Consider the following 25,972-nt stretch of genomic DNA (forward strand, 5'->3'; position numbering starts at 1 on the left):
AGAACACAATGTAGTCAATCTGTACCGCTATATAATTAAGTAGGTCCTAGAAGATGCCATCAAAATCCATGACGTCACAGTGACCAGGTACGAGAACCTCAAGGAGGCTTCGCCACTCGCCTTTCATTCTTGCGCTTTTTCCGGTTTACCAAGCGTCTTATCGTAGTAAGAGTGGTGTTTTTGGTGTCATAGAAAGGTAATTTACTGATGCAGAAGTCTTTTTTTCTCTTTAGTGTCTCTTTAAGTGAACAAGACCGCGAGCCACGCAAATACCTTTGTTGAAAATCATCCGCTATGCCTTCGCGGTCGTAAAATGTTTCATTCTCCACAAGAACCATACTGCAACTGTGTCACCATGGCACAGTTACATCATCATCGAAGACGTGCAGTGCAGCAAGACGTCGCTCCTCCGATTCTTCCACAGGTGTAGTTTGTTTTGTCAAGAAAGACACACTGGACATATGTAGGTTAATTATGGCGCCATTAGCTTGTAGAAAATCCATTCCCAATATAAGTTCCTGTGAACATTCTGGCAGTACAATAAAGTCAGAAATGTAAGTGAAGCTTTTTACTGCAAGTCTTGCGGTGCATCGGGCAAGGGGCGTAATAAGATGACCGCCTGCCATGCGTATCTGCGGTCCAGTCCACTGCGTCTGACAACTTTTTTCAGGTGCTTCGCCATCTTGAAGCTTATTACCAAATAATCAGCACCGGTGTCGACTGTGGGGTTCTCACACCCGTGCTCTTGGGACAAAGGAACGACAACACAGTAGTGCAAACAATCACAAGGGCATTTATTGCACCTTTCATAGATCAATGCCTGCTAGCCGAGTTGCTATCCCCAAACATTCCGATGGGCGCGCGACAAATCTAGAAGTCCGACTCACCGCGACCGGATAGCGAGTGAATATGTTCGCCCCATGCTGGATCCCAATGCCTGGTCGTTCGCATGTACGGTCACGCGAACGGTGGCGCATTCGAAGGCGGCCACGTGAGACAGTCTCGCAGAAGCTTGGATCGGCGCACGCGCGGCACGTCCGAGCTGCTTGCCGTCCCGCCGCCAAAGAGAGAGCGCCTTGTCTTTCCGCACCCAAGTACCCCCGCAGCAGCGCAACACTCGCGCCATCTCTCGCACTGTGCCTCAACCACTCTGACCGCCGCAAGCGCCAGGACATGCGGCGACACCACACTGCAGAAGACAGGAGCCATGCGGGAAAACAAGATATCAGGGGACGCGTGAGAGTCGCGCATCCCCACACGACTAAGGCATTCAGCTCGCATCCGTCTATTATCAACCGCAAATCTGATGTAATTGTTTCGTTCCTGCACCCGTTTGCTGGAGTTGTCTTGTCATCGCACTGGAACTGCATTGGAGGATCTTCATAACTCTGGTTATCAGCTGCCTCACTTCCACAGGTCACTTGCTTCAGTTTTCTTGGTGTGGGCTTGGTGAACAACGCCTAGGCAAACTTGGAGACGCGTGTGGGCTAGGTGATTGGTAGCGCATAGGCGACGGTGACCGTGGTTGATGTTGGCAAGGAGTAATGGGGCTTTGGCGCGTGGACAATTATTCTTCGATTTCTGCTGGCCATTCACCGTTTCGGGGGCATGTTGCACTTGGGAAAACCCCTTAATCCAGCTTGACGGTACGTGCAAAACCTATACAGGTGACCCGCTTCTCCGCAGTGAAAACACAGAGGCCTGCGCTCACGGTCGCGCCAGGCGTGACTTTTCTGGGGCCTTTGTTCCATAAAACGAGGTGCACTACCTACTGGAGACGGATAGGCAGCTGGTGGTTCCAGCAGACGAGGTGCACTGCATACTGTCAGTGGGTACGGAACAGTCGTCACAACTGCTCCACTCTCTACTGTGGGTTGCCTGAGCACCTCGGCCTACGTTGGGTTTATTTATTTATTTGTTTATGTATTTATTTAAGATAATTTCAAGGTCTAAAGGCATTAGAGAAAGGAGTGGGTGAACATAAAAAAAGAATTGTGCAAGATACAAAGATGTATTCAACGTGGCATTTCATGAATGGTGGTTTTGAAGGTGGCAGTATCCAGGATTGCTACAACGGTGGCGGAAAGGTGGTTCCAATCTTTGCTTGTGCTAGGGATGATTGCATTACAGTTGAACCCGACTATATCGAACCCGTTTACATCGAATTATTCTATATATCGAACAATTTCTGGACACGATATAGTTACAATGAGTATATATTGCAAAAATTACGCTTACATCGAACAAAAATAGCAGCGTCACCCGATATATCGAACGTCAAGCGGCGGAAAGTACCCCCGGAAGTTGGCTTTCCCTCGCGGTGGCGGAGAAAACCCGGCTGCGCGGCTCCATCCAACCGCTCTCCATACCGTGACCGCTCCCGACCGCGCTGCTTCGGACGAGCCGTCGGCACCCCCCCCCCCCCCCCTGCAAAAAATGATCCTGGCCCGCCCACAGCGCTTGCTCAGACAGCCAATCAGATGCTCTTGTGCCTTCGTCATGCAAGATGGCGAAAGTGCGACCTGTCTCGCTGTTTTTGTGTGCGCCTTGTAGGCCTTCTCTCGCAGTGTTGCCGTGATGAAGCGGAAGAATTTGCCTTTCGTCGTGAAGCTCGCAGTCATAAATCGTGTCGAACGCGGTGAGAAGTCGGATGTCCCCGCAGAGCTCAAGATTCCGAGGAGCACTCTCGGCACGATCTTGGAGAATAAGGGGGAGATTAGGGCTAAAGCGTCCAAACTCGTGACCCGGTGCCCGTGGCGCCCGACCAGTACGCACGGCCGTGTACGAGTGGTTAATCTGAAATTGCTTCAGCCGTGCCGACTTCCGTGTGCTCGGTGATGACCGTAAATTCTGATGAATGCGACGAAGCCGTTGCCAGTGTTGCCGAAGTTTGGATCGAACTGTCAGAATTTCCGGAAGCTGTTGACGAATCAATGGTGGATGAGTTTGTGAGCGCAAATGATGTGTCGCGACCACGGGAGAGCCCGAAAACGAAGACTACATTGCCAACATTGTACCGAGCACAAGTGAAAGTGGGCACAATGGGGAAAGCAACGACGGTCCTTGGCCCACATCCTCCGAAGTGATTGGTGCGCTCGCACTAGTCCGGTGCTTCTGCGCGAATGCGGAAAGTTGCGGCCTCAGCTGCTCAGACTCCTTAATGTGGAAAAGTGCGTGCGTCGCAGCCATCGAAATTGCCAAAGCAGAAGAAAATGCAGGACTATTTCGTGCGAAACTAAGCTAGTTTAATCAATAAAGTGATTTTATAAATGGTATGTGCTTTTATGACATCCAATTAATTAGCAGGCTTATATCGAATTATGCTCTATGTCGAACTGATAGGCGTTTTTTTGCGAGTTCGATATAGCCGGGCTCGACTGTACTACAAAGTTTAGTACGTGAAGACGGCACACCAACTTTGAAACTATGGTCAGAGTGAGATGATATGTATGACGGTTGGGTGATAAGCTGTTCTTTCAACAAAGGGTCGTGGTGGTAGATTTTATGGAAGAGCGAAAGGTGGAAGCATCTACAACGGAAAAAAAGTTCTGGCAAGTTAAGTGTTGTTTTCATTAAGGTAACGCTAGCATATCGGGAGTAGTTTGATAAGATGAAACGGGCTGCAAGATTTTGAATGGCTTGTGTGCTGTTTATGAGTGTAACGTTAGCCGGGTCCCAAATGGCGCATGTGTATTTTAGTTTGGAGCGAACTAATGTTTTGGAGAGAGTTAGTTTCAGTGACGATGGTGCAGATGAGAAGTTCCGGCGCAAATAGCTCAACATGCGATTGGCATTGCTACATATAATGTCGACATGCATGTTCCAGGAAAGGTTGCTGGTGTTGTTTAGTCCAAGGTATTTGTACCATGAGGCAACTGAGAGAGGGCTATTATTGAGGAAATATGTATGCAGGTTAGTAGTATTGGTACGCCGTGATACACGCATGCATTTACATTTGCCCAAGGTAAGCTTCATAGACCACTTGTTACACCATAACAAAACGTTATTGATGTTGTCTTGAAGTTTACGAGAATAATTGAGGTCAGTAATTTTATGATACAGAATGCAGTCATCAGCAAAAAGCCTAATAGTTGAAAATTTCACACAGGAAGCAAGATCGTTAATATAGATTTGAAAAAGTAGAGGACCTAGAACTAACCCTTGTGGCACGCCTGACGTTACCGCGAGGGGCGCAGACAACGAATTGTTCACAATTACGTATTGTGTTCTATTAGCAAGAAAGCTTTTAATCCAGTCTGGTACTAGCGGATCAATGTTAAGAAGACTAAGTTTATGGATTAGTAGGTTATGGGATACGGTATTGAAGGCTTTAGCAAAATCGATAAAGATGCAATTGGTGTCAAATCCTAAGTCGTTCTTAGAAAAGAGGTCGTTAGTAAAGCAAGCTAGTTGCGTTTCTCAGGAGAACGATTTCCTAAAGCCATGCTGACTGTTGTTGAAAAAGGAGTTCGTCTCAGGAAAGTAAATTATGTGGGAATGTATTATATGCTCCAGAATCTTACAGGGAATGCTGGGTAGTGATATGGGACGGTAGTCTTCGGGACAATGTGTGTTACCTGATTTGTGAACAGGAACCACCTTCCCCACCTTCCAGTCGCTTGGCAGTGATGAGCAATGTAATGATTGTTGGAAGATCCTAGAAAGAATAATTGATGAATACAGTTTGGTATATTTTAGTATTTTTAAATTAATTTCATCTGAACCCACAGACGAAGATATTTTCAAATTACTGATTAGTTTTATAATGCCTACCCAGTCTACAAGAATTGAATCCATTGGGGTATCGTAAACTTTCGTTGAAGATGGCAAAAGCATAGATGCAGTGTCATGAAAAAAAGGAAGCAATGACATTATTAAAAATTGTGCAACACTGATCACTTTGAACAGGGGTGTTAGATTGGGACAATTGTGTTGTGGCTGGTGTATTACCATGAACAACATTCCAGAATTAACGTGGGTTGACATGTAAGTATGATGGTAATGTAATGTTGAAAAAGGTTTGCTTAGCTTGGGAAATGGCGCTACAATATTAATTGTTGATGCGGTGGTATTCCGACCAACGAACCGGGTAGTTTGATTTTTTTGCGCTGCATTGGCTGTGGCTCACCCTCTGGATCCCATATGACCTGCCTCAGTTCGTCCCGGACAACGTCGACGATGTCTGCAACTGAGGTGTCTGCAACTTGTTGAGCTCTTCACTGATCACTGACCGGATGAGCTCCCGCCGGGCTTCAAGGTCGTTCGGCATGCCTCCAGAGAAGACATGGGCAGGTGCACAGCTTGCCTCACGGTTGCATTGCCGAGCCCGCTGTTCCAGTGTCTTTTCGATGGTCGTTGCTTCATATCTGAACTCGGCGAACATACATGCTTTACTCCACATTCCTGCTTTACTCCATGCATGAGATGGCTTCATGCATGATCTTCATTATGTTTGGATCAGCACGTTTGAACAGGTGGCACATGTCCTTGGTGTACATCGCCACATTCTCGTTTGTGAGCTGGTTTCTAGCTTGAAGCGCAATTTCCACCTTTTCTTTATGATCCGTGCTGGCGTATGTTGCTAGCAGTTGTCGTCAAAATTCCTCCCAAGAGGACGAAGAGGGTTCGTGGTTTTCATACCATGCTTTTGTAAAGTCCTCCAAAGCGAAATATATGTTACGGAGCTTCTGCTTCTCATTCCATTCATCAAAGCTCACCACTCCCTCAAACAGTTGTCAGTTCCAACTGTTTTGAATGGCTTCTATGCTGTTTATGAGTGTAATGTTAGCCGAGTCCCAAATGGCGCACGTGTCAGTTCCACGGGATGGACTTGCTGGTGGTCGGGGCTACGCTGGCTTTCGTTCGTGGGGCTTTGACTCATACCCTGCACCTCCAACAGAAATGTAACAATGTTGAGGAACACAGGTTAACAAAACAACAATATTTATTAAGGGTGAACATGTGCCCACGACTAAATGTCACTGCGGTTGTGAAGAAATCTCCGGCAGTCGCATTCTAAAACTGACCTCGAACCGTCTTCTTCTTCCTTCTTGTGTGATACCTCGTGCGCTTGGCGCATGCGAGCCGGGTCCAACCGGCTACCCGTGCCACGAAGATTGCTGCCTGTTGTTGCTGAACAACACCACGGTATGGCGTGCACAGTGTCCAATACGAAGGGCGCGCAACTTGAATGTGGCTATGTTGTCGTGGCAATATATACAAATGAAACGTAGAACGATAGTGGCAAATTAAAGAAATAATGTGCTTCACAATACAAGAAAATGGCACCGGGAAAGGGGAAAAAATATTCATAAGCTACAGTGAAATCTCGATATAACAAATTTCAGGGGACCGGGGTAAGTTGTTCATTATAGTGAAAGCCCCAAAATTAACCATTCCGCCTATCAACCTATCAGTTCATAAGTGGTCACCGCATGAGGTATGCTCGAAAATGTTGCTGTTGCCTCTTGGGTGCACTGTTGTTATTTTCAATAGATTGTGCTGCCACGCACTACTGATGCACCATATAATAAGAGTGACGCACGCAAAACAGATGAGGACGCTGAGAGAACTACTGACAAAAAGGTAGCTCCAGGTTGCCTCCAAAGTGCAATGTTTCTTGCTTTTTGTTTGTTAACATTTCTTGCCATGGACATCTGAACTGTCAAAGCGCAAGCGCGTAAATGACACCGTCTAGAAAGTGCAAAGTGCAAACATGTAGCATCCCCACGAGTACGGAGGTTACAATTCACTGTGCGATAGCTAGTATGACTCCAGAAAGAAGTGTGCGCAGAAAAAAGGGTGAAAGAAGAAAGAGACGCGCCTCAGTTGCTGTGTGATACTTTTCTGGGCGGAGCATGTGCTCTCAAAACCTGATTTGCCATTGCCTCCACCCGCCACATTCTTTTCTCTTGGGTGCCGTCTTGGATTTTCCGAACCCATGTGCAGTGACGTCTGCGCCTTGTCATCTGCTAGTCTACTGTTCCGGCTACCATGAAAAATGCACGCAAATCTAAGAATTCCCAGATTTTTGAATATTAGTTCATAGTACTGAGGCGTTAATATCACAAGGAAAGTGAATAACAATGGTTATTCTGAAAAGTTCGGTATTCTGAAGTTCGCGGTACTGAAATATTTTTACATTGAAACTATAAGAAGTCAGCAGAGGCTTTCTAAAAAATTTGTTAAAGGAGTACTGACACAAAAAAAAATCCGCGTGGTTTTTTCTGCTTTAATAAGTAGTTAAAGGGAAGCTGAAGAGTCTGTCGAATTCAATAAGACGCTCATATACGGATGCGGGAACCTTATAAACCAGGTAGGTAAAATTTGGGTTTTTTTTTTTTCAATTAGGAGCGACGTAATCGTCGGTTAAAATTGCGCTGTAGCTCCGCCCCCTGTCGAATGCTGCGCTCTGCTGCTGACGCTGACGATGTGAGCGGAGACCGGAAACCGCGGTGTTGTGACGTCAACTCTAGTGTTTTGTTCCTTCCCAGCCTGCGTGACCGTGCCTGACCGTGCTTGTTTCTGCGTGCGTGCCATCATAATCTGCTTCGATCGACCCTGCATTCCTTTGTTGGTGCGTCTGCGTGTATGTAGAGTGGTAGTCAACGTGCGCAGCATCAACTGAAGTGGTGGGCCGATCATGCCGGCTTTCTGTGCAGCCTACGGTTGCACGAGCACCAGCGGCCGCGGCGATGTTGTCTTCCATTGCTTCCCACAAGACAAGGACCTTTTAATGAAGTGGGAGGCTGCTGTGAAGCGAAAGAATTTCAAGCCCTCAAGAACAACAGTGCTGTGCTCCAACCACTTCCGTGACGACGATTATCACGAGAATTTATCATTAAAACGTGCGTTGGGTTTGCCAGTCAAGTCGGCTCGTCTAAGGCCCGGCGCAGTGCCGTCAGTGTTCGCGTACACACGGAGCGTACACACGAACTCGCCCAAACCTGGATTTTGATTTACTGCGAGCTCCTTCGTGTTAGCGCGCTGAACGGAAGGTGCATGTTTATCTCCCGCCCTTGACGCAGGTTTCATCGCAAAGCGCCGCGAATTTTCTATTTGCACGTGTGTTGTAAAACAGCCTGCATGCAGCTATTATAACGCAGTGCAAATGTTGAGTTTGCACTTGCTGGAAAGCCGGCGCATGCCAGGACGCTACGCTCCCCCCTTCTCTCGCGCACAGCGAGAAACCGACCGTCTCACGTAGCCGAATCCGCCGCCTTTACGACTTCGGTTACGAGTAGTGTGCGGATGGCGCACAGATGAAGGTCACTACACGTACTGCATGAACCGGGAAGCTTTTCACGCGTTTAAACCGTCTTTGTAGATTGCCGACAGCTTTGGACAGCGCACAAATGCCAACGATCGCATCCCCGCTTACGTTCCACGAGGAGGCATGCAGGAACGCAACACTACAGTTGTTTGACCGGAAACGAGCTCACTAGATCGGCGAAAGATCGGCGAGATCACTAGATCGCTTTGCAAAAAACATACTCACCAAAGAGCATTTCCAACATGAGGAGATCCCAAGACTTCGCTTTCGTTCGCGTCTAAAGCACTGCTCGCACCAGCTTCATTTGCTTCTTCAAGAGGCCGGCTCTTCGCAATCGGCTCGTACATGTAAGGAGTAACGCCGAACTCCTCAGAAAAACGCAGTCTCTCTAAATTTTCCATTACCTCTTAATTTTCCATTACAGCACCAAACTACCTGGCACCGCGCTTCATGTGTAGTGGCAGCGGTCGGTCACTAGAGTTGACGTCACGAGGCGCCCGACCAATCACAGGCGGAAACGAGACGCGCGAGCTGGGCGTGTCCGCTGCTGCACTTTTCGTCGAAATAGAATATATTTGCGCTTTCTTTCGCTCAATTTCGATACGATATTCGAATTCGGAGGGTTGAAAACCATTATGTACACATGTGCACTCATTTTTTCTGGAAAACCTTTCAGCTTCCCTTTAATGACCCAGTAATCACGGCACGAAACCTCATTTACGTCAGAGCGCGACAGGTAATTATTTGCAGTCTTTCTTGTAGTGACTAGTCGAAGTTTTGGTTCCAGACAGCAACGAGACGGGACAAACGGGAAAGTAAACAAAGTGGTCATGTGTTCGCAAAAAGCCATGACATTTGCTCTGACGCGCAGCCAGCGTGCGCGACCAACTTGCTGAATATTGTCGTGCGACTGCCGCATCGGTCGGACGACCGCAGCCAATGACAGCGCCGGTAGCGTGAACGTCATGGCCATGTGGTAGACCCGGTGGGGCGGGGCCGGCGAGCGGGCGCCTCGCCGCTCCGATCATGTCTGTTTTTTTTTTTCTTTCCCTGGTCAAACCGCGGGCCTCTTTCGCCGCTGACAGCGGCACATAAATGGGCTACAATTTGTTTCTGACACGAAATAACTTCTAGAATAAAGTGACCTCGAAAGAGTGCGAGTTATATAACGTTGTGCGAAATAGTAAATCGTTGGCGTGATTTCTACTCGGACGCGGTAAGCGCAGACGTGCCAGCAATCGTCTGTATACGAAGCGGCTCGCCTAACTGGCCTGTTTACTCATCGCTACTAACGGCACCGGGAAAACTAACCGTATTTTCACTTAAGAGAAACATAAATGTTCAGGCATTGATTGTGCTGACGAATTTAGGCGCTTTATTACGAGCTGCGGACGCATCGCAAGGACCCTCGGGCCCGCATAGACGGCCGGCGAGCTAGGCCTACATCGTCTCCCAGCGATCGCAAGCTCACTTGGCACGCTCGTTCGCTTCTGTCGGCGCCAATGAAATCAAATGTGCTGCAATTTAAGCGTGACATAACTGTGTACACATTGTGCCGACTAACATAGGTGCTTCTTTATACGAGCTGCAAGCGATCGTGTCACAAGCGCAACCGGTGTCGGATTCGATGGCCCAGCGAGCTATGCCTGCCGGCTCTTGGCCATCGGCGGCTGTCAACAGATCTGATACTGCTAACGCGGCCTTGCAGAAACATGTCTACAGTGCTCGCATAGACGTGTGTATATTGTCATCGCTTGTTTCAAACAAGATAGCTGTGCAAATACGGTTGCTTTCACTTTCTGTTCGAAGTTACACAGCATTCCAAACTTCCACGCAGGGGCGCCGGTTCTGGGCCGCCGCTCGCTCATTCGTACCATGTGTCCCGAATCGCCGCATGCGGCAAGTCGCACACGACGCGCCGTTCTACAGATCGCACGGAAAATCGCGCCATGTGTCGCGCTTTAGACGTGGCCAATCACTTAGCGACTCAGATATTGCGGCCGGCGATGGCGAGGACAAATCTCAACAAAACCCTCGCATCGGCCACAATCAATGGTAAGGCACAACAAATCGGCGTTGAACGTTGTGGCAGCGCAGTCAAGCTGATAGTGTGGGAAATATCCCGATGGACACGACAAAAACTGCAGTTGCAGCGACACGGAGAGCGTCCCACTAGAAGTACAACAGCTAGAACAAGCAGCAGCAGAGGAGAAGAGCACATGTAAGCCGCATGGCAGCCAACGAAGATTCGTGAAGTAGCCACATGATGTAGCGTTTTCTTGCTCCGGTTGATGTCAATGTCGCGATGTGCTCTGTTTTGCGGTTGGCTGCACGCACGTACTTTAAAATTTATTTTAAATATGTTCTAAGCAATATTCGCCGCTGATATTTTATAGACGATGTGTGTGTGTGACCCACTAAATCGATCTCACAAGTTATCGCGACTTCAAATTTCTGTGTCAGTACTCCTTTAATCTGGAAAGTTCATTTATGTGTTAATTAATGTTCATAATTCATAGTAACGAGGTTTCACTGCGGTCTGCTGCTCGTGCAGGACAGTGTCCAGGGTGCGAAAAGAAAATGATGTGTAAAGTTCTGTGGCTAGGGCGGTCCGCAATGACATTGAGCTTCAAGGGAAGGCTTGATTGCAGGCCACTTCAAACAGGAATGGGCTAATTGTTGGTACATAGGAGTTGTTGGCTAGCCAATAGTGCTGCACTTTCTTGGAGTGTATGCTGCTGGAATCTTTGTATCATATATAATAGCCGATGTGTCTGACCCGTAGATCGGATTTCGACGATCGAGCGTAACTCGTCTTTATGGGAACAGGTTCGCCCAACAAAGAGTTAGATTTGTGACTCACTGTTGTGCTGCTGTCTTATTTTTGCAACATTATTTTTTGTTTCAGAGAAGACAGTAGCTCTAAAGATGGCACTCAGCACAAGCCTCGGTTTCTCAACAGTGAGATCTCCTACTTTGGTGCTGGGGGCAAGCAGGCTATTTTCTTCATCGGCAACTCAACCAGAGTAAGTCTGTATTGTCTGATCTGATATTGTGTAACACTGTGTAACACTGTGCAAGCTAGCACAGCCTACCACATTGTCAGTCTTTCCACTTAATGCGAGATTAGGATGAGATGGGAAGATCTTTTTCTTCATTGCCCTGAAAATTACTGGCAATGTGGACTTACCGTAGTTTTGTGCATATAACCCGCACCAAAAGTTAAAAAAAGTTGGGGTGAGAATTGTATGCTAATTTCGCTCTGAAGTATGGCTTCACGGGAGCTCGTGTAGCGCTGCCGTGAAGCCACACCTCAAGGCAAGGTTTTCCACCATTCAGTTTTGTTATCTTCTAAGGAACTTGACCACCCCTGCGTGGTCAAGCTCCCTTCTTTCCTCCTTTAGGGTCGGCCATTGTCTTTTTCATTAGAGGTGGCCATTTTGCTTTCACTAGGTGGCAAATAGCACACACTGCACTGGCAAACTCGTACGTCACACGTTTCCACTGATGTAACAGCACTTGCATACGCAACGGCGAGGGAGCAAATGCAATTGAGCCAAAAGTGTGCAGTTATTTGGCTCTCCGGCGTATCGCAAAGTGCTGCATGCCAACCCAGGGAGCTCCACGGGGATGGGTGATGTACAGTCGACTCTCGTTGCAATGGGCCTTCGTAATCTGCCAAAAAATGCCCGTTTTATCAGAAGTCCGCAATATCCAAAACCGTAACATCCAAAACTGGAGGCCAATGCCAAAACGCCAAAAGATTGTCAAACAGTTGCTGCATGTTTCGACTGCCGCGGGAATGCCGCGAAACATCGTCAGATAAAAAAGAAAAAACATTCACGAAAACATGCATGTATGCTTTTCACATGTTTGGCAGCACTGCTGCCCTCACCTATGGTGCTAATCTGAATTAGCTCTAACATATTCATACCAATGCACCTCTCACAATAATAACTTATTCTAATTTGCCAGTGGAATACACTGGGACATGGTGTTGGGGCACTGGAATGCCTCATTTTTTTTCGCATTTAGCTTGAAAAGAACTTTGTGAAGAGCGACTAGAGGCCAACTTGAGGATTGTTCACAATTGGACTCTCGGTCTGCTTCGATAGTTCCGTTGTGTTCGCGATGTCCGCCTGCTTTTCACCGCATGCAACTGCATTCACAATCCTAATCATGTTGCTCAGTGAAATTTGCTTCCTTTTTTTTGAGGCCATTATCTCAGCACTTGCAGTCTGGCACAACTGACTAGCACGGGAAGAAAACAATGAAATGGCGTCATCAAGCGATAACACACTATGCATGATGAACATGCCCTCAGACTGGCTTGGCTAGAGGCTGGCTCGGCCAGAGGCTGTGAATGTTGCCAGCAGCGGTGTGCAGACACCAACATGGCAAAGTTTGTTTTCAGCCTGTGTCAACACGGAAAAAGTATGTTTTATACGTGCAATTTCGAAAAAAATTGCCCCTAATTTTGTCCGCTGTAGGTGTTAGTCTATTGTAGTATGGTCCATGAAAAGTGAACTTCGTTGTATTAATAAAATAGGTAGAGTAAACTAAGGTTGGAGTATGGTCCGTTATATCCAAAAGTCTGTTGTACGTGGGTCGGTTGTAATGAGCGTAGACTGTACGTGTGCCTGCTGCAAAGTAGTCTGATTCACGTTGCATGTCAGGCGACAGATTCGTCCGCGATCATGTCCGTCATGCAACCCAGCTTTATCATCCTCACCAAACAGAGAGTGGTGGGGAGTACTGAACTACCGACTGAAGATGCGACAGTAACAAGTTGAGCATCCGCAGGTGGAGACTGTTTTTGCAAATATTTGAGTGTTGTATGCAGTTATTTCCGCCAGCTATACAGGCTGATGTGTTCTTTTTCCAGGCTGTTGTAATTGGGGTGCAATTTATATCTGGTTCCGGGTTATATGCGGAAAAATATGGTACCTACATGAGAGCAGTAACTGAAAAGCATGAAAATTGCAGCCATTCTTAAATGACTTCGAGGCAGGAAACAAGGGACCTCAGCTTTTACAGTTTCTTTCTCATGGCTGCAACTGATTGCATTATCTGCCAGTTGGCACATATCATGCCAAACATAAATAATAGGTTGTGTGAACACCGAATGTAAGTAATAGCAGCCTTGTAGTGAAGAAACCTGTTTTTGATTTGGGGATGGAGAATGTTTCTGTACTGTTAGCTGGCAAATTATCTTTGCAACAGTGATTTTCATGCTGCTAGCAATCATGCTCTATCAACTCTCATTTTTCAGATGATTACCAAACCACAGGGTTCAAAGGATGTGCATGAGCTGGTCATCTCTAAGGATGAGTTTGAGCGGCGGGAAAAAGAAAAAGGCCTCATCTACTCGGGCAACATACTGAACAGAAAGGCACGTTCTCTCTCTATTGCAAAATTCTTAGTAAAAAAAAAAAGGGTAGCCTGTAGCAGGACACACATTTAAATGGCCATGAATACGCTTCGACCGCGCACGTTGGACAGGTGAACATCTGGATGAGTGAGGGACATTTGCAATATTTTCCTCCGTGCCTTTTCCTAGGTATCCCCCCCCCCACCCCCCACTCCGGCACTTGTCCTCACTCAATCATCTGTAAGTTCTCTGTGGAATGCGAAAATACATCAGAATACTACATCGTAAAGATCCTAAATAAAAAAAGTAACGACTTCCTCTGAACTTTGCCGCTTTCTCTCTTGCCTGCCATGCCTCTGGAGAGCCAGTCGACCCTTCCATTGGGCGAAGCGCCGTGGTCACGTGCTAGCGCACACTTTTTTTTGTCCGTAGCAGGAGCTGCCGCCATTCCCAGGTATCGAAATCACGCTTCGGTTGGTTTCTGGTAGCGGAGTTTTGGCGGGAAGCGTTTTGCTAGCACTGGCACCGTCTATGTATTGTGGCGTTGCCTAGCCTATGTTGTGCTTATGGGTGCAACAACTGAGGAGGCTAGGAGAAAACACTTATCATTATTCCATCGAGAAGAAGCAACGCGGCTCGCCGAAATACCGTATTTACTCGCATAACGATCACACTTTTTTGTCAGAAAAATTGACGCAAATTCAGGGGTGCGATCATTACGTGGGTTAAATTTCCAGCGAAAAAAAAAGTTTTTTTCGTCCCGCGTTTGCTGCGGGAGGCGGGTGCGAGACACCAAAACAAAGATGGCGGCCGGTGGAGCAAGCCGAACGCGTTTTTTTCTTGTCGTGAGTACATTGTGTGCATTGAAACAGTTTCTTCCGTATCAGTGATGAATAATATCGTTAATATCGGCAAGTTTGCGGCAATAACGTAGCCATGTCCACTTTGAGGGGACAGAAACAGATGGGCGCGCTTAGCTGCCAGTGACAGAAACGCATGGCCGGCATGCTGCTGAAACTGCGGCATCTGCCTTCACTACTATCCTAATACGGCACGTTTCCGCTAAGGGTGGGCGAATATCTTAGCTGTGTTACAAGCGGCGGCATATGCATAGGGTAGACTTTTAACGTATCAGTGTAAACGTGGCTCCTGTTATTGCCGCGCGCAATTTGTTGCGTGCCCACAAGTGCAGATGAAAAGAATCGAAAGGCGCCTTTTTTGTTTTTGTTGATTACAACCATTATAAAGCCTACCCACAATAAAGGCATGTTTGGTTGTACCTCTTTTTGTCATGGAAGTGCGGAAAGTGATGAAAGTATTGAAATGAGGCATCTACTTAAGAATGTTTGGTGCGCGCAGACCGCTTGGCTTGTCTATAAGAGTCGTTCGCGTAGCATTCGACAGACGGTAAGCGTGATCAGTATTAGCTAGACTTGGCACACGACATATCGCTGCAGCAAGTTCGGGGTGCGATCATTACACGGGAAATTAAAAAAAAACGAATTTTGACGACAAAACTCGGGGGTGCGATCATTACGTGAGCGCGATCATTACGCGAGTGCGATCATTACGCGAGTAAATACGGTACTTGGCTGCACAGGATCGGCCAGGCAAACTTTGGAAATGCGCTGGAGCTGCACCTTTGTGAGGAAAGGGGCCGTTCATCAGAAGTCGCTCATATTTTTTCAAACGATTTGGTGAGAAGCGCGAGCGTCTGCAGCTTTTCTTCGCACTAAATAGTGTTCGGCATGGTTGTAGTTGGAAACGTTCACTCGTTGCTACGAAAGGCTTGCTTCATGTTTTCTGAGCCTCGCCATTTATGCTTCTGCTTCGGCAGGCTTCATTGTGATGTTGCGCACATTGCTTGGTGTACTCATTTCGTTGTAGTTGAAACCATTGCTGGGCTCAGACACGAAAGTTGTGCATCATATGTTAGTTCAACCTGCCGTTCAGTGACACATATTGCATACTGAAGTGATGCGCATTGCTAGACATATATATATATATATATATTATGTATGTGTTTTTTTGAATTGGACTCCGCTGATGAACTCATTACTAAAACGGCAGTTCCCATCGTTTGAGCCCCTGCTGTTCATGCCACTCGCGGTGCAGGTCTAGCTTTTATGTAGTGCGCATTAGTGGACATATTTTTATTTGCGGGGTTGTTACCAAAGTCTGCAGTTACTGTGCCTAGGCACTATCTTGCGTACGCAATATCTTGAGTACGCCATATCTGCATGCATAATAAATCGGAATGCAGAGATCTGCTAAACACAGCTGAAATTATATTGAGTTCAAAGGTGTCGTGTAAATCTAAGCTGGTTAAAACATTTTTAACGCGGGTAGTTTGTGTAAAAGAAACCTCTAACGAAGGGGCGCACAATTATGCAGACCATTTTCAATGTTCGATGCTGATAAAATTGTTATGGCCACGCACACGGCGGGCTGACATATCAACAGTTCTTATTTTCGAAATTATTTGAGAAATGTCATGGCGTATATTTTCTTCCGTGCCTTGTATCATTTCTCAAAAAGTTATGCCATACCGAATCTCAGTTCATTCTTCTCCAAAGACTAATTTGAAAGCCAAATCCTTCGAAATTACAGCGTCAAGAAATTAAGGCCAGATGCATTACTAAGCCTTTCTGTGGTACAAGCTAACGTGCCTTTGACAGAATATATTATGGAAGTAGTACACCACCATCGGTTCATATAAAGCCCAGACCGCACGTCTGTGTTTTAAAAAAGTAGAAGGTAAATATCCACACAGAAAGCGCATGTTGTTCCAATTTCTCATCATCATCATCATCATCATCATCAGCAGCAGCAGCAGCAGCAGCAGCAGCAGCAGCAGCCTGGTTACGCCCACTGCAGGGCAAAGGCCTCTCCCATACTTCTCCAAGTACTCTGGTCATGTACAAATTGCGGCCATGTCGTCCCTGCAAACTTCTTAATCTCATCCGCCCACCTAACCTTCTGCCGCCCCCTGCTACGCTTCTCGTCCCTTGGAATCCAGTCCGTAACCCTTAATGACCATTGGTTATCTTCCCTCCTCATTACATGTCCTGCCCATGCCCATTTCTTATTGTTGATTTCAACTAAGATGTCATTAACTCGAGTTTGTTCCCTCACCCAATCTGCTCTTTTCTTATCCTTTAACATTACACCTATCATTCTTCTTTCCATAGCTCGTTGCATCGTCCTCAACCTAAGTAGAACCCTTTTCGTAAGCCTCCAGGTTTCTGCCCCGTACGTGAGTGCTGGTAAGACAGCTATTATACACTTTTCTCTTGAGGGATAATGGCAACCTGCTGTTCATGATCTGAGAATGCCTACCAAACGCACCCCAGCCCATTCTTATTCTTCTGATTATTTCAGTCTCATGATCTGGATTCGCGGTCACTACCAGCCCTAAGTAGATGTATTCCGTTACCACTTCCAGTGCCTCGCTAGCTATCGTAAACAGCTGTTCTCTTCCGAGACTGTAACATCACTTCAGTTTTCTGCAGATTAATTTTTAGACCCACTCTTCTGCTTTGCCTCTCCAGGTCAGTGAGCATGCATTGGAATTGGTCCCTTGAATTACTAAGTTACTAATTTCTCTTGGCAGTGTTCAAATTCAAATGAAGCTGATCAAAAGGTGCCGTTCGAGAAAAACACTCCATTAGCTCACTTGCGCACACCACCTCCACCGTTGACATTGCAATCGAAGTGATCACAGTGGAAAGAGCTTCGATAAAGCAGTGCAACGTGGATCCCTCAGTTATTGGAGTAACTCATTTATGAACCTCTCCTGTCATAAACGCAAAAATCAAATCCTTCAGGTGCAGTGCACTGTGTGCCAAAGGGGGTGAGCGGTGGGAGCGTCTGCTAGCTATACCCGGCCTAGGTGCCACTACTGTCAGTGCTCGGGAGGAGCCGAGAGAAGGAGTGCCGGCATAAGAGGAGGAGAGAGGAGATGTCGTGACCTTTAGATCATTTAGGGGCTTTACTACATAGGGATGGCTGGACCTAGAGCTTGTCTTAATTTTTTGTCGGACAGCGCGACACAGACATGCTGCTTTTTTTTTCTGCAGAAAACTTGTTCTCCGCCATCGCCTGTCACAACCAGTGCAACAAGATGATGTTGCAAATCTAACCTGAGACATGCTAAGCTAAAAAAAAATTGCTTTAACACGCTTTTGACGGGTGGTGGCAGTGCCAAAATTCAGATGAAATTTGTTCTGTTCTTTAGGAAAGCTTCTGAATTATCCTCCATGTTCCGTTAAAAAAACCTGCCGTTGAATATGCTGGTCCACTTAAGACTTTTGTGGTTTTTTGGAGAGTCAATGTTAGTTCCCAACCACCATATGTTTTTATGAATTTGTGTGGTATAACTTGAGCGATTAACATATCAAAGCACAGTTGTCTGCAAAATAGCGACATTTCTCGCTAAGATTATTTGTGGTAGAGGGTGCATGGAAATATTGCATAAAAATGGGCAGACATTCAGGGACAGCAGCAGTACTTGACCCTATCGACAGCAAAAGAAAGGAGAAAAAAATGTCCAAAAGATGGTTGGTGTATGCGGTGAGGTGAGGTTCACAGGAGCAGACCATAACCCTATCAAGGCTCCCAGGAGGTGCAGGTGGTGCTCTACTGATGGGAATGAGGTGCACACAAAGTTCCTCCGTGGAACTTGTGAAGTGCCCCTCTGTGCCACTTGTTTCGGGCCGTTTCATGCCAAAAAGAACTGCAAATTGATTGCAAGATGGTGCCTCCATGAGTCCATGGGATAATGTTTTCCCACTTTTGAAAACTCATGGGTCAACGGAACATGTGTGTCCCACTTTTTTAAAATAAAGTATTGGCTTGATTTTGATGAAATTTGGTTTATGCTGTTTCTAAGTGGTTCATGCGTACAGTGGAACCCCGATTATTCGACTTTCTCAGGACTGCGAAAAAGCGTCGTAAAATGTGGGCGTTGTAAAATATGAACATAAATTATGCCTATAAATATACTACTCATTTTGCGCGACGAATTTATGAGAAACTTCAATGTAAATTACTAACATACTCTGCAGGGTTTGGAAACACAAATTACCAAAAAAGTAAATGCGATAAAAATAATGCTGCAGTACAGGTACCAATCATGCTTTATTCAAACGAACCTTTACGGCACTCCACTGCCCACTGCCACGATTCCCGCCAGCAAGCGCGAACTTTAAGAAAAGTCAGTAAGTTTCTTTTGGACCTTGTTTAATCCGTGAACCAAGAGCTTCTCGAGTTGGGCAACTCGCACTCCGATTTCTTACCACTGAGTAAGAAATCACCTACCCAAAAACTAATCTCTGACTACCGGAGAGGGAACTATGAGGCCATAAACAGTGGACTAGAGTCATTTTGGCAAAACTTTCAGACCTCTTTTTCGCCACGCTCAGTGAACTCCAACTGGGAGCTATTTAGAAACGTAATGTTAAAGCTGAAAGATAAGTACATACCCACTATTGTCGCAAAATCAGACTATAAGAACCCTTGGTTCGCTAAACATGTAAAATCTCTTCTTAAACGTAAAAAACGTCTCTACAGGAAAGCAAATCAAAGTAATAACACTACAGCGTGGGAAAGGTATCGTGCATGCGTAAAACTATATTCAGGAGGTTAGTCAAGCTAAAGATAAATTTAACAGTCACGATCTACTCTCCATTCTCCAATCAAATCCAAATAAATTTTGGCACATCCTCTCCACTAAAGACAGATCTAACACCATCGAACTCGTTGACCTCAATGGTGAACCTATCCATAATGATGAATGCGCAACCGCCCTAAATTACTACTTTTCTTCTGTATTTACTGCTCCCATTCACGTATCTGACCTGCCCACACTTACTGCTTCAGTGCAAACTATGCCAGACCTAGACTTATATGCGGAGGGCATATTTAACCTAATCAATAGTCTTAAACCATCATCTTCCGCAGGCTGTGATGGTATTAGTAGTAAACTTCTGAAGAACACCTCTCATGTATCAGCACAAATACTTTATTTTTATTTATTTATTTATTTATACAAGTACCTGCAGCGCCACAAGGGCATTATTGCAGGGGGGGACAAATTGAAGAAAAGTGAACATATGACAAAAACTTGATACAGCAGAGCACAGGTGGTAAAAGTAACAAAATACGTAACATAGATGAGTCATCTCGACGGCAAAACGGTCTTGTGAAATGCGGTGCAAATTTGCAAGACAGAAATGGAAAGGGTACACTATCGCATGAAGTGCAATGGCAGCCAAATGATATAAAGAAAACGGGATAATATACTACGACAGACTGCGTGACAATAAAGACAGAAACTCTGAACACGTTTTACATTCACCAATGCTCCTGGGAAGCCTATTCCAGTGTGCGGAAACATGCGGGAAAAATGAATTACGGTAGACATCAGTACGACAGCGCATTTCAAGGACTTTCAGCTCGTGATCACATCGTTTAGAGATGAAGTGGGGAGGGAAAATGTACAAGTTCTTGTTTATTCCTGTGAGATCAAAGTAGATTCGGAAAAAAAGTTCTAATTTTGCAGTTAATCGGCGGTGTGCTAGTGTTTTCCAACCAAGGTCCTCTTTAAGCAATGTAATACTGCTACGGAAATTATAATTACCAGAAACAAATCTTGCAGCGCGGTTTTGGACGCGTTCGAGCTTTTCTATAAGTTTAGAGCTTTGAGGGTCCCATACCTGGCAAGCGTATTCGAGTACCGGATGAACATTTGTTATGTAAAGCTGTTCTTTTACTTTCTGGGGGGCATTATAAAAATTACGTCTAACAAGGTTTAGTATACGAGATGATTTTAAGGTTAAGTATTCAATATGTCTGTTCCATGTTAAATTTTCTGAAAAATAGACCCCGAGGTATTTGTAGTGTTCGACCTTTTCAAGTAGTAGTCCGTCCAATTTATACACTGATCTCACAGGAAAGCGTTTACGGGTGAATGACACAAGTTGGCATTTAGCATTGTTCAAAGACATGCCCCACTTAATGCACCAAGCATGAATTTTGTTTAGATCATTCTGCAAACTACTAACATCACAAACATTTTCTACATTCTTGTATATGGCACAATCATCAGCATATAACCTCACTTTGCATTCTAGATTGTGCACAATGTCATTTATAAAGACTAAAAATAACAAAGGCCCCAAAACAGACCCTTGGGGCACGCCAGAGGTTACGGTGACAGGTGTTGATTTAGTGCAGTTTATTAAAACATGCTGTGTTCGACCAGACAGGTAATTACCAATCCAATGTACTATTGCAGGGTGTATACCGAGACAAGATAGTTTATGTAAAAGCAATGCATGAGAAACAGTGTCGAAAGCTTTCCGGAAATCTAAAAATATACAGTCTACCTGAAATCCAAGGTCAAAAGAGTAAAAGAGATCGTGAGCGAACTCTACCAGTTGAGTCGTACATGACAAGCCGGGCCTAAATCCATGTTGAAAATCCGAAAAAAATTTATTGCTTTGAAGGTGTTTCATCACAGCACTGTATGTGATGTGTTCTATTGTTTTGCAACATACACATGTTAGAGAAATAGGCCTGTAGTTTTCTAGTACATTTTTCGGACCGTTTTTATGTATGGGAACGACGTGGGCTACCTTCCACTCTGCAGGTAATGAAATGGTATTTAATGATTTATTAAACAGAGCGACTAAAAAATGCGCAATTTCTTGAGAGCAGGATTTCAATACCTGCGACGGAATACCATCAGGACCGCCAGCTGATTTGTTCAGATTGGAAATAAGTTTCAGAACACCGTTATATGTGACAGTGACCATAGGCATATTCTCATAGACTATTTCTTGTATTTCAGGCGGTTCACCAGTGTATGTCTCAGAAAAACACACTTTTAAAATAGGAATTCAGACAGCAAGCCTTCTCATAATCATCAAGCACTGTTTTCTCGCCAACTGATAAAATGGGGACAGTTGTGTCCACTTTACCATTTATTTTAATAAATTTCTAAAATTCTTTAGGATTATCCCTTAACTTTGCGTCAAGCGATGAAATATAACTTTGTTTATTCACCTTTATTTCTTGCTTAATATTGTAGTTCACATGACGCATTTCATGGAAAACAGATTGATTGCGAGTCTTCAAATACGAAGCATACAGGCGGCGTTTTTTGTTAATTAGCGAGTGAATTTTCTTATCTACCCACGGTTTATCTTTCCGGCGTCTAGTTGTCAAAAGTTTGGAAGGTATGTATTGTTCAATTAAAGCCTTTAATTTATCTCTAAAAAGAATCCAAGCTTCATCTATGTCCACTGTCTGGCTGACCTCATAAAAAATAGGGAAGAAATTTGAAAGCTCTCGTGATAAAGAGACGTAATCCCCTCGGTCGTAGAAAAAAACCTTTCTAGGATATTTATGGGTTGGTCTAACTGAAGCGGCACTAGACGTGGCAACAACGCAATCGTGATCACTGATACCAGGGATGACAGCTACATTTTGGATCAGCGACTCAGAGCTAGCAAAAAACAAATCTAAAGTGCTGGCAGAAAAATGGTCTCTTCGCGTGCATTCGGAGACGAATTGGGTTAGGTCATTAGTTATAATGAACTCTGAAAAGGCAAGAGATAGGGCAGTCGAGTCTGAGAACACTGGTTTGCCATCTTCCCAGTCAACAGCAGGCATGTTAAAGTCGCCCCCAAGTACTATTCAAACAATCGCTAGAAACGGGGACCGTTCCAGGTGACTGGAAGAAAGCTAATATCTTGCACATTTTTAAATCAGGTGACCGCTCGATCCTTACCAATTACCGCCCAATCTCCCTTACAAGCGTCTCCTCAAAATTACTAGAACACATTATAGACTCAAGCCTAATGAAATTCTTTGAAAGCAATAATTTTTTCTACCCATTTCAGCATGGTTTCCGAAAACACTTATCGTGTGATTCCCAACTCGCCGAATTACCCACGACATTCTGCTTATCACGGACAGCAACCTGCAGATTGACGCCGTTTTCTTAGATTACTCAAAAGCTTTTGACAAGGTGCCTCACAAGCTCCTACTGCAAAAACTATCTGGACTTCGAATCAGTAATAACTTACTCAGATTGATTGAACAATTCCTATGCGGGCGCACACAATACACTTCCACAAACAATCACCGCTCACCTTTTACCGATGTGACTTCAGCCGTCCCTCAGGGCGCCTGTCTGTCCCCTTTATTATTCCTAACCTATGTAAACGACTTGCCTACTAGCATACATTGTAAACTACGACTTTTCGCAGACGACTGCATAGTTTACAACACTGTTAGCCCCTCTGACGATGTTCTTTGCCTGCAGCGTGACCTTGATGCCATCTCGTCATGGTGCGAAAAATGGCACATGCCTCTCAACTTATCGAAATGCAAATCTATGTCTTTTACCCGAAAACTCATTACCCGAATCGCATTAGCTCTCAACATCAGCGCCACTTCATCTTAAAAGTACCTGGGTCTTATTTTGACGTCATCACTCTCTTGAATAACACATATAGAAAGAAAACGTCGCAAAGCTGCGCGCTCACTCGGCTACCTACAAAGAAATCTAAAGAAGGCATCCACAGAGGTAAAGAAGTTGGCGTACGTGACATTTGTCCGTCCACAACTCGAATTTGCTTCTGCTGTCTGGCATCCATCTCAAGATTACCTAGCTGCATCGTTGGAATCCGTTCAAAACCGAGTCGCCCGCTTTATCACTTCACATTATTCACGGTACACTAGTGTCACTTCTTTGAAGCAAACAATAGGTCTGCCAACACTGAAGTCTTGCCGCATCATATCACATCTTTGCTTGCTGCACTCTTTTTTTTACAATCCACGCTCAAGGCACCACCTTCTTAAACCACCATTACGAACTTCCTCTCGCATAAGTCACAGCTCTGCCATAGCACGTTTACCCGGCCGCTCATCTACCATGACCACTTCCTTCTTTCCTGATGCAATCGTTTATTGGAATGCGCTCCCTGACAACTTTGTTACCTGTGCTGACCGCAAAAAATTTCGTGAATACCTAACAAATCACTTTGAATAACTTTCTGTTCCCAGTGTACATCGTTCATGAACCCATCATAAACCACTCGGAATAGTCTACCCTTGTCGACCCTTCCACCTAGTCTTTTTCTTTTGTTTCTTTTATTGCGAATGCATTGTCATGCTACTTCTTTCAATTCAAATTTTTTCTTTGATAGTTTAAAGTCGTACAAAATTAGCGATATGTTTTTTTTTTTCATTGTTTTGCAAGAAACCACTCTTACACGTGTTTGTATTGCCCCCCCTTGTGTAATGCCTTTGGGCCTTCAAGGTGATAATAAATGAAATGTCCAAAGAAAGGTCCTCTGCAGCGTCGCGTGAACAGATTACGTTCCGGATGTCGTCAATGTGCCGTAGCACCTCAGCGAACGTGGTAGGCACAGGCACAGCATCCGCGTTGTCGTCGTTGTCCTCGTCCGATGTTGCAGCGGTGTTGGCGCTAGGCAAAGCCTCCTCGATGGCGTCATCCAGCGACACCTTGCCGCAGATCACAACGTTGTCATCGGCCTCCACATACTCTGGGAAAGTCGTGGTGAGGTTTGAACCCTCGAAATCGTCGTTGGCGAAGCCTGCATCAGCCTCGAGGTTATTGCGTCCCCAGCAGAGGAGGCAGTCTCTTGCTTAAAGCCACAGTGCTTGAACGAGTTAGCGATTGTGCTTCGGGACACTGCGTTCCACGAACTGGCAATAAAATGCATGGCGTCGAGCACAGTGATCTTTTTTTCCGACTCGCTGTGCTCCATAGTTGCCAGCCGACGCTGCACTAACCGCTTCCGGTACCCTTGCTTGACGCACTTAATGATGCCGGCATCCAGAGGCTGCAGCCGGCTTGTGCAGTTGGGCGGCAAAAAAACAACCTTTATGTTCCTCAGGCTTGACGTATTGAGTGGGTGACACAGTGCTTTGTCCATGAAAAGCAATATTTTCCTCACCTTAGCACCCATTTTGTTATCCAGCTGCTGCAGAAAATTGCTGCAGAGCGAAGACGTCATCCACGCCTTTTTGTTGAAGTTGTAGCTGCTCGGCAGCGTCTTCAAGTTCTTAAAGCACCGTGGCTTTGCAAACTTTCCAACAACGAGCACGGGCAGCCTCTCCGAACCGTCCTCGTTAGCACAGAATAGTGCCATCACATGCTCTTTACTATGCTTGCCACCATGACTGCTGTCACTCTTAACCCTATGAGGGTTGAATTATATTGAAAAAAAAAAACTTTCCCAGGTGGTCAAATTATTTTTATTGCGGATCTTGAATGTACAAGATGTATAAAGTCGGGAATAAATAGTAAAAAAAAATTAGGAAGAGTATTTTGGTGTCGGCATCACTCATAACTGCAAAATGTTCAATAGTATTTCAGAGTGTGGTACTCCTTGAAAGACGGGTCTCTGCACAGCGCCTTATCGCAGTCTGCACACCTAAAATGCGTGTATGTTCTTCTCTTGGAGCGACGAGTTGTGTTAGCGTTGTTAGAGTTGTTGTGTTAGAGTTGTGTGCGTGCGGCTGCCTTGGGCACCCTCTCAAGGCACCCTCTCGCGTAAGCGCCTTGCCGCAGAGAGCGAGAATACCTCGTGAGCGGCGACGGTAAACAAGCTAAGAGCAGCGCCAATCAAGATAGAAATCAACTTCCGCCGCCCCTGCGATAGCATGACGACAAAGAAAAAAATCAAGTTTCGCGTGGCTCCGTTGCGATCACGCGGAGGAACCGAAACCGCGAAAGCACGTTGCCGCTGAGAGCGAGAATACCTTGCGAGCAGCTGTTATAAACAAGCTAAGAGCAGCGCCACTCAAGATAGAAATCAACTTCCACCGCCTCTGCAAGAGAGTACAGACAAAAAGAAAAATGACGTTGCGCGCCTCTGTTGCGATCGCGCAGCGAAACCGCAACCGCAAAAGGGGTTTTGCCGCAGTCTGCACGCCGCGCTGAAGCTAGAAATCAGTTCCGTTTATCTACCCAAGAAGGTAGCACACATTTCAAACGCTTCTTATAAGTCGTAAGAGGTGGCAGCACCTCTTGGTGAGCACGCATCGTCATTATGGCGCGAAATTTCATACGGAGGGTCGAAACCATACCCGTACGGCAAAGACCTTGCGGGACAGAAAACCGCCGCCGTACATGTACGGCAAAAACCTTCAAAGCGTTAAACGCAAGGGTTTGCTCGGGCTGCATATGGTAAAAAATACCGCTCTCATCGGTGTTGAAAACATCGCAGGGCTTGTATGCAGCAATCATCTCCAGCAGTGACTTCATCCACTTGTTCACCGTCGAAACGTCC

At 45.6% G+C, this 25,972-nt stretch overlaps 1 protein-coding gene across 1 annotated transcript in view; it reads left to right on the forward strand.

The window, feature by feature from the left end:
• LOC142585961 (structural maintenance of chromosomes flexible hinge domain-containing protein 1-like) overlaps window positions 1-25,972 on the forward strand; it is a 409,872-nt gene that overhangs the window by 53,804 nt on the left and 330,096 nt on the right. The window contains exons 7-8 of the mRNA XM_075697096.1: window positions 11,181-11,298; window positions 13,545-13,664. Coding sequence (XP_075553211.1) covers window positions 11,181-11,298; window positions 13,545-13,664 — 238 coding nt within the window. The remainder of the gene's footprint in view (window positions 1-11,180; window positions 11,299-13,544; window positions 13,665-25,972) is intronic.

Source organism: Dermacentor variabilis, chromosome 6, assembly GCF_050947875.1.
Source record: "Dermacentor variabilis isolate Ectoservices chromosome 6, ASM5094787v1, whole genome shotgun sequence".
Lineage (NCBI taxonomy): Eukaryota > Metazoa > Arthropoda > Arachnida > Ixodida > Ixodidae > Dermacentor > Dermacentor variabilis.